The 8,876-nt window shown below is 49.7% G+C and overlaps 1 protein-coding gene across 1 annotated transcript in view; it reads left to right on the forward strand.

The window, feature by feature from the left end:
* Positions 1-8,876, forward strand: part of EML1 (echinoderm microtubule associated protein like 1) — a 200,698-nt gene that overhangs the window by 188,654 nt on the left and 3,168 nt on the right. The window contains exons 18-20 of the mRNA XM_008050753.2: positions 7,016-7,113; positions 7,218-7,305; positions 8,641-8,736. Coding sequence (XP_008048944.2) covers positions 7,016-7,113; positions 7,218-7,305; positions 8,641-8,736 — 282 coding nt within the window. The remainder of the gene's footprint in view (positions 1-7,015; positions 7,114-7,217; positions 7,306-8,640; positions 8,737-8,876) is intronic.

Consider the following 8,876-nt stretch of genomic DNA (forward strand, 5'->3'; position numbering starts at 1 on the left):
AGCTACCTTTCTTTTCTGGTATGCATGTTTAAAGCTATAAATTTCTCCTTAAGCACTGTGTTAGCCACTTCCCATAAGTTTTGATATATTGTATCTTCATTTTCATTCAGTACAAAATAATTTTCTAATTTCCCTGAAATTAAAACTGCACCCAGTTCTGCTCTTTTATTTTTAACACATCCACAATATCATCGCCTACTCCCTAACCCAGATTAACGTTGCTGTCTTAACAAAATCAGATGACCAGTTGAGTATTCAAACTTTCACTTGGCTTTTTCTAAAAAATAATAATTTGTTTATTAAATCAGGATCCAAAAAAAGGTCTCCACATGGCAATTGGTTGCTGTGTCTCTTAAGTTTCTTCTAATCTGTGGGCATTCGCATTCTCTCTGCCTCTCTTGCAGGAAATTTCTTGAAGACTCTGGCTCACTTTTCCTGTCACATTTTCCACACTGCATTTTGCTGAGCACTTCTTAAGTCCCTCTGTCCCCATGTCTGCCATGAAATTATCTAGAGGTTTAATGTGGATTGGTGTATTTTTCCCACAGGCGGCACTTAACGGCTTTGTCTCACTCTCTGTGGTATTAGCATCTATTTGTGCCCAGTGCCTACACCTGTAAGGGATTGCCAGCTACCAGTTTTCCAGCACTGACTTTTCTACATTTTTGAGGTAGAATACTTCTGTAAGGAGAAAGTTCCTTTCATTGACTCTTCTGTTGCCCAGTGGCGGACATCATGCTGGAGGGTCAGGATAAATGCTTGCTTGCTTTCGATGTAGTTTCTGCTTTCCAAGATAACGCATTCGTTCTCTGCAGCCTGTGACAGTCACCAGCAGTGGTGGTAGTGGTAGTTTGGGTGCTATTATGAATCTAACCATATTTGCTATGTTTCCATCTATTATAGTCATAATCGGTGAGAGAAGGTATCCATTGTTGGCCTGCAGAAGTTACTTTGATTGGTACCCGGGTCCTCTCGGCATGACATTAGGAGCCTTTGATACTTGTTCTCGGGCATCACAAGTGGTTCCAGGATCCTTATGTACATTTCTTGCCTCAGCCCTCTATCAGTTCTTTCTCCAAAGACCCCTGGTTCCTTTTACTCTGAAGGAGGAGGTCACAGTGTGATACTAGAAGTGTCCATTGCCACTGGGGAAGTGATTGTTTCTGAGCCCGTATTGTGTTTTAGGAAAGACTGGTTTTTCTGTCACATGCAGGACATTAGACAATGATAACACTCTTGGAAAAAGCAGTTTTGGTTTTTGGACCTGCATGGCTGGTACTGAGCTTCTGTGCTCTGTAGGGATCTTCTGTTTTATAAACTGATGGACAGCTACCTTGTGACAGGACTGTGTTCTCAGTCTTTCGAAAGTATCCTATAGAAAGATCTACTCTTGGAGGTGTATTTTTCCTTGCACCTGAACCAAGTTCCTAACTTCTCACCCTAAAAAAAAATACCCAGCCTTTCTTATTGGGAAAGAGCTTGTTCTACTCAGAATCTCTACTTAGATTTCTTTCTGTTGGTTCTAGCCTCTTTAGCATTGCTCCTCATTTTCTTAGCTATTTTGAACGCCTGCTGTCTCCAGACTCCCTCTGGGAAAGCCCTCAGATATCACCAGGTGAGCAGCTCCCTTGGGGAGTATTTCCGTTTCTTGTCAGTTATTACACCAAAGCCATGCCCTAGAGAGCAGAAGCTCTCTCTGCCAGAAACTCTGCCTCTCAGGGTCATCGCCCAGAGGCTATGTGGGGCAAAAATGATAGCCCCGAGCCAAAGCCAGGGAACCTGTGGCAGTGTCCTCCTTTCACTAGCCAGGTGACCTTGTCAGATCAGATGGCAAGTTGTCAGAAAAGATGTGTGTTCTCTGCAAAGTGGAGCATTATGTGACTGACATGTGATGTCATCATCAGCAACAGCAGTGGCGATGGCTCCTGGGAGGCACCCATAAGGTAGACTCAGACACCTGAGGAGTGTCTCGCTCATAGTCCCAGAATGGCAGGGACCCTTGTTTGGTCAGCACTGAAGCCCAGTTCCTAGCACAGAGGCTACTGCAGTCGGTGCTCAGTAACCGTTAGTTGCATGTGTGTGTGTGTGGACATAGCTAACTACAGTGCACAGCAGAATGTGGTCAGCAGTATGAGTTTTCTAGTTGCACAAGATTTTTTCAGAACATAGGCTACACTATTCATGGCAGATTACTGGCTTCTTTTTGAATTCAAGTATTTACAGACTTGAGACAAAAAAGAGAGAGAGAAAACATTAGGTGTCCAAACACGAGCTGCCATTGACATGGAATTTCAGGAACCTGCTGCCGTAACCCCACCCCAGATCTATAACCCGTGTCCCAGGGGACCCCCTCGGCTGTGGTAGCCAGGAATGGAAGCCATCATTAAATTGTGAGGGCCTTTCCTCATTCTGTCGGTCTCAGGAAAACTCTGGATGTTGTGCTAACTGCTAGAGGAAAAGCTAATAGTTCTTGAGCCGGTCCCTAAGGATGCTGGGAAGGACCCATGGCTCCCAGCTGCAGGCCCTCTGACCATAAGTAAATGCCACCTTTGTATCCAGTCACATAGGCAGACACTGGCCTGTCACCACAGACTAGAGTTCTGGAGAGTTGAGCTTCAGGCAGAATCGGGCTGCTGTGAAAATCTCTGTAAGGCTGATGCTAGGTGTGCAGAGGGTGTGGGGCTGAGAAGTCACTCATAACGTTAAACTGCACAGTCAAATCTGTAACAGCAGGGCGGAGCACTAAGTCTTCCAGATAATTTCTCGATTTGTGAGCACTAGAGGGAGGCCCAGGCTTCCATTTTTAATCTATAGCTCACCTTTGAAAGAAGAGGGAGGTTCAGAAAGATAGTCCCAGAATCAAGGTGCATCCTGAAAGCAGACAGTGCAGTGGCGCCTTCTGGGTGTACAGGGGACAGGGACTGGCTGGGTGGCAGGGGCTGTGTACGTGAGAATTGCTCAGAGTGAGCGAGGGCTCTTTGGTGCTCCGAGAACCGCGAGCCTAGAAGATTTCTATGGACCATCTAAAACTCGTTTCAGTCACATTTGAGCAAATATTTTTATACATCTATGAGATATTTCACTTAAGATGGTCTTAGGCTAATAAGCTAATGTTACATGACAGTTTATTGAAATGACAGTCAACAGTGATCATCGGCAAAATGCCAGGCCTGCTGGGTCTATTAAATATAGAAGTTTAGTAGTGACAGTTCTCATATTTAGCATGCATATCTGGAATCTCATAGAGTACTTTATAATTGGACAAAATGGAGCTTTGATTGAACTAAAATTGTACATGTTTAAAAGAAGAACAGAAATAGGAAGAAAGTAATTTCATACTCACTAAGCCCAACTGCAAACACTTCGCCTGTCCGTGCTAGCTTCAACCCACCAAAAATAGGCCACAGATCCAAATGAGAAAATGGAAGCGAGAAGACCACATGGGCTGGGTGCAGTTGGTCATGTGATTGTGCTTCTGCTCTTTAATCCTATTCATGTTGTTGGAGATATGGCTCTTTCTGCTTCAACTAGAATGAATCAGAATCTGGCACTCACTGTGTCACTCGTCCCATCAAACCCTCTGTCTTTTGCCTGAGTCTGAGACTGCCAGGATCCAGCCCCTGCCACCCAGCCAGCCTCTGTCTCCTGCCACATTAGCATGCCCCTCCCTGGGCTGGTCCCTGAGTAGATGCAGGAGGTTCATCTCTGAGTCCAAAGTCCCAATGCCCAGTGTGCTAGGAGGGAGGATGTACAGCCGCTGGACAACTGGTTTTGCACCCGTTCACCATCTCCCACAGCCAGGCCTCATTCGTCCAGGTGCAGGTCACTTGCAGACCAAGTGCTGGCTCCTTGCCTGTGCCCCTCGCCTGGCTGTCACCACAGACGTGCTACTGAGCTCAGTTTTCTCATCTGCAGAACGTGGCGATTTGTACTGTCTACTCAGACGCTGTTGGGCTTGACCGAGATCTGTGTGCAAGTCCCAGCCCCTAACCTGATCAAGTGTGGGCAGTCAGGAAAAACAGCTGGCAGGTTGTCCTTGACCTCTGGGTGACTGGACCGGTGCTTGCCTGTCTTGACGAGTTTTCCAGCTGATTTTCACGCTGGACCAGATACCAGCTTGTTTGGGTGGAGTGAGTTTAGGAACAGGAAATGAGGCTTAGAGCTTATGGGGGCAGAGAACTGAGCACAGGAAGAAACAGGTCCCCGGGGACTGAGAGAGAGAGAGGGACTGGGTTCTCTCTGGCTTCTGGTTAACATGGTGACTGACCCTGGCTGGTTGCAACTTATCAGGCAAACGGTTTTGTACGTTTATGAAGGAATGAAAGAGCTTGGATTTTTTTTTTTTTTTTTTTTTTGAGTCGGAGTGTCACTCTGTCGCCCAGACTGGAGTGCAGCAACCGCTCCCGGCCACCGCAGCCTCGACCTGCTGGGCTCCGGCGATCCTTCCGCCTCAGCCTTCCAAGTAGCTGGAACTACAAATGCACGCTACCACACCCGGCTCATTTTTTATTTATTGTAGAGATGAGGTCTCGCCAAGTTGCCCAGGCAGGTCTCGAACCCAGCAATCCACTCACCTCAGCCTCCCAAAGGCGCGGGATTTACAGGCTGAGCCACCGAGCCCGGCTTAGAGCTTGGATTTGAACCCAGGTTTTCTGACCTCAAAGCCCATTTTCTTTTATCTTTTTTTAAAAATATTTTAAAGATGTGGGGTATAATTCAGGATTAGGTATACAAGTGAACATCGTACAGGTACAATTTGGGCCTCCCTTTGGTCCCCACTTTGCCTGGTCTGAGATCAGGTACCCTCATTAATGTTGTGTCTCTCCCCCCACCCAGCAGTATCCCACTACTGCCAGTCCCTTTTTTATAGTAATATGGTAAATGCAAAGCCCACATTCTCATCCGTGAGCTCCGCTGTCGTCTGGGCAGTTGTCGTGGTCGATGGGAGTCATTTGAGTGACGGGAGGTTTTCTGTGATGGGGGTGTTGGCTCTGGGAGGCACTACCCCTGACAAAGGGGACGTTCCTCCCAGTTCTACCTTTGTCTTCCTGGACCTGCCCACGCTTCCACGTCTCACTGCCTCAAGAAGGGAGGCACCTCTGGGCGGGGCAGGAAGGGTGTGTGCTAAGATCCTGGAGACCTGGGATGGGGCGGGGGTGGTCAGAGTTAGCTGCAAGGAGGACAGAGGTCTCCTTTGACTCTTGGTCTCTGTGCCCGTCAGAGCCCTGGGAATGTGAGTGTTGCCATCGGCCACTTCCCTTGGCAGCAAGGGTTTCTCAGCCAGCAGCACGCTTCAACTGCTGCGTGAAGACTGTTGATTCGAGCTGTATTTATTTGTTGTTTTGTTTTGTTTTGTGTTTTGAGTCAGAATCTTACTCTGTGGCCCAAGCTGGAGTGCAGTGACATGATCATGGCTCACCATAGTCTCAACCTCCTTGGCTCAGGCGATCCTTCCACCTCAGCCTTCCAAGTAGCTGGGACTATAGATGACACCACCACGCCTAGCTAATAATTTTTTTTTTTTTTTTTGTAGAGGCAAGGTTTCACTATGTTGTCCAGGCCGGTCTTGAACTCCTGGGCTCAAGCAGTCCTTCCTCTTCGGTCTCCCAAAGTGCTGGGATTACAGATGTGAGCCACTACGCCTGGCAGCGGTCCTTTGTTTTGTTTTGTTTCTTTCCTCCATTGGGGGGAAAAAAAAGGATTTGTCCCACTCCTTCAGGCTTCCTGACTTGGACACACTGCCTCTGTCTTGTTAACACACCTATTTTGACCCAGCGAGGCCAGCACTTCCTCAAACACCATTTCCCGGTGGTGCCAGGCCACACTGTACCCTATGTGGGAGAAGGAAAAGCAAGACAAAGAGGTGGGAGAGACGCAGCCCTGAGAAGGCTTTCTGTGCCATGAGCACGGGGTCCTTTATACATACTGTCCAAGGAACCTTCTCGTCTGCTGGGAAGTGGCACCATTCACTACGTTCTGTGGATGGAAGGGCTGCAGCCCCCATGCTGGTGCAGAGAGACCTCACCCTGCATTCTGTTCTTGACCCTGCATGGCTTCAGGCTTCTGGTCCTTCCTTTTGCTCGTCTTTTGCCGTGTCCCAGGTCTCCCTGTCCTCAGCATCATGTTTGGCCTGGCCACTTGCCAGCTCCGAGGGCTGGTTCTGCTCCCTCTGCAGCGAGCTCTTTCCCTCGTGTTTCCATCCAAGCGTCCCAGCCATAGGCATTCCTGGGACTGGAAACCCGGTGAAGGAGGCACTGGGGATGGACCGTTCATTGGAAAAGGCGAGAAGGGCCTTCTGGGCCTGGGCAGGGGCAAGGGGCGTGGAGCAAACCTGTGCTCCCTGAGGAATAACACTACTGGAAAGGTCACTGCCTGGAGGGCCTGTGAGCCCCTCCAAGGAGCTGAGTGTCAGTCCTTCAGGGTTGGGGACAGAGATGGCCAGGGAAGGGTTTTATATGATTTTACATAATTTTATTAGAAGTTTATAAATCTTTACTGGATTTTATCATTTGATCAGGTGTATTTTGTTTGTTTGTTTCTTTGTTTCTGAGTAGGAGTCTCACTCTGTCACCCAGGCTGGGGTGCAGTGGCATACTCATGGCCCCCGCAGTCTTGACCTGCTGGGCTCAGGCGATCCTTGTGCCTCCGCCTTCCAAGTAGCTGGAACTACAGGCATGCGCCACTATGCCCGGCTAATTTTTTGATTTATTGTAGAGATGAGGTCTCATCAAGTTGCCCGGGCTGGTCTTGAACCCCTGGACTCAGGTAATCCTCTCACCTCAGCCTCCCAAAGTGCCGGGATTACAGGCATGAGCCACCGTACCCAGTGGGTGTGTGTTTCCAAAAGACAACTTTGAAAGTGGCATAGGAGTCATGCAAAAGCAAACTTGTCTTTGAAATAATTCACTAACCTAGCTATTTTGTCTAAATCTGCGGTGGCAACTACCACAATCCTTTTTAATGAATAAACTGTTTATTTTTAACACCTCAAATGTCAACTGTCGTGTTTTTCTAGATGGGAACTTCTTGGCAATAGGCTCTCACGACAACTGTATCTATATTTACGGAGTTGGCGATAACGGGCGGAAGTACACCCGCATTGGCAAATGCTCAGTAAGTGCGCCACTCTCTCATGAATATGCATGAGTCATTCAGTTACATCAGCACAGTGTCAGGAATTTACAAAGTAAGTGAAACCACACAATTGTTCCTTCCAGGGTCATTCCAGCTTCATTACACACCTGGACTGGTCTGTAAACTCACAGTTCCTCGTGTCAAATTCCGGAGACTATGAAATCCTCTACTGTGAGTAACGCCCTGATGTGTCTGATGGCTGGGTCACATAAAATGTCACTCTGAGACCCAAAAGGGCCTCTGAAAACTCATCCCCCAGATGACTTGGGCACATGATGCCGTCTCTGGGCACAGCCTCTTGGGTCCTTCCTGGTGTGGAGACCTTGGCGTGGGCTCAGGCTGACTCGGGTGCCCAGGGAGAGGCTGGAGGTGGGAGGACGTGGCAGAAGGGAACAGAGCCGGAGCTAGTCACAGTGCGAGGGGCCGTGTAAAGGTGTCAAGGCATCTTCCCAACAGACAGAAGTCCCTCCCACCTGGGTGGACAGCAGCCCTAGGACCCCTGCTCCTCTCTCCCACCCTCTCCCTGGCCAGCCTTGTGCCCAGGAAGGACCTTGGAGTCGTGAGGCTGACTCCGGGGTCCTGGCCGAGCACGTTCTCATGGCCTGCCCAGATTCCTCAGTCGCCAAGCACCCGCTGTGCACCGAGCTCTGGGCTCAGCAAGGGGGCTTGACAAAGGAACTCATGGGCACGAGAAAGGCCTGACCTCTGCCCGCTGGATGTTACGCTAAAGTGCAGTGCCCTTCACCTTCCTTCTCTCCTGGGGTCCACGGCACTTTCTGCTCATCTCCACTTTACAGATAAGGAACTCAGAGCCCAGGCCATAGACCCAGGAGCCTGTGGGTGGGGAGGAAGTTGCTCGTACTTGGGTCTGTCACCCGCTTGTTGAGAAGCCGGGACAGGCAGGACCGCGGGTGGTAGGAGAGAGGGGAGGCAGCACGTACCAGGACTAAGTTCCCTCCAGAGGGGAAGCCGGCCATGTAGTCCCTCTCTCCTCCTGTCTGGGCTCTGTCTGATACAGGTACAGGGGCGGGGGGTGGTTTCCAGGGATACCCCCCGGGCCTAGCATCTTCTCAGACCCGGTCCCATGCTCCACCAGTAGGAGTGTTCCCAGGGAGAGTGTTCATTATTCATCTGGGGAACAGCAAGTCGCCTGGGAGGTTGTAGGCCCTTGACGTGGCTGTTTCCATGAGTTTCGGTTCCTAACTCCGAGCCAAGGGGTAGGGAGCCTGAGGGCCAGAGCTGTGCCGGGCGCCAGTGGGAGCAGTGAGCCCGTGGAGGCTCAGACACAAGACAAGAGGAGGGGCCTCCTCTGAGCTGGGCTTGGCGCCTGCAGGGCAAACTGTGTTGAAACTGTGCTCCCAGGTCCTGCCTGGAGGGGATCTTTCTCCCCGCTGGTGGAGGGACTCCGTAGCCCAAGGCACACGGCCCTGAAGGCTCTGCCCTGCCCAGGGGAGGGGTGAGGCCTCCTGGGCTTGGATGTCACCACCCTGTGCTTGTTTTTTCCAGGGATTCCCTCTGCTTGTAAGCAAGTCGTAAGTGTGGAAACTACACGAGACATCGAATGGGCTACCTACACCTGCACTTTGGGATTCCATGTTTTTGGTAAGTTTCTGCAGATTTCACTGGGTTTAAACATCAGCCGTTATCTGCTTTTAGATATTTCTCCAATAGCTGTGGACTCTGAGAGTCGGTTTAGTAAAAATTTTTTTTTTTTTTTTTTTGAGTTGGAGTCTCACTCGGTC

This window comes from Carlito syrichta, unplaced genomic scaffold (genome assembly GCF_000164805.1).
Source record: "Carlito syrichta isolate Samal-C Ts95f unplaced genomic scaffold, Tarsius_syrichta-2.0.1 Scaffold153641, whole genome shotgun sequence".
Classification (NCBI taxonomy): Eukaryota; Metazoa; Chordata; class Mammalia; order Primates; family Tarsiidae; genus Carlito; species Carlito syrichta.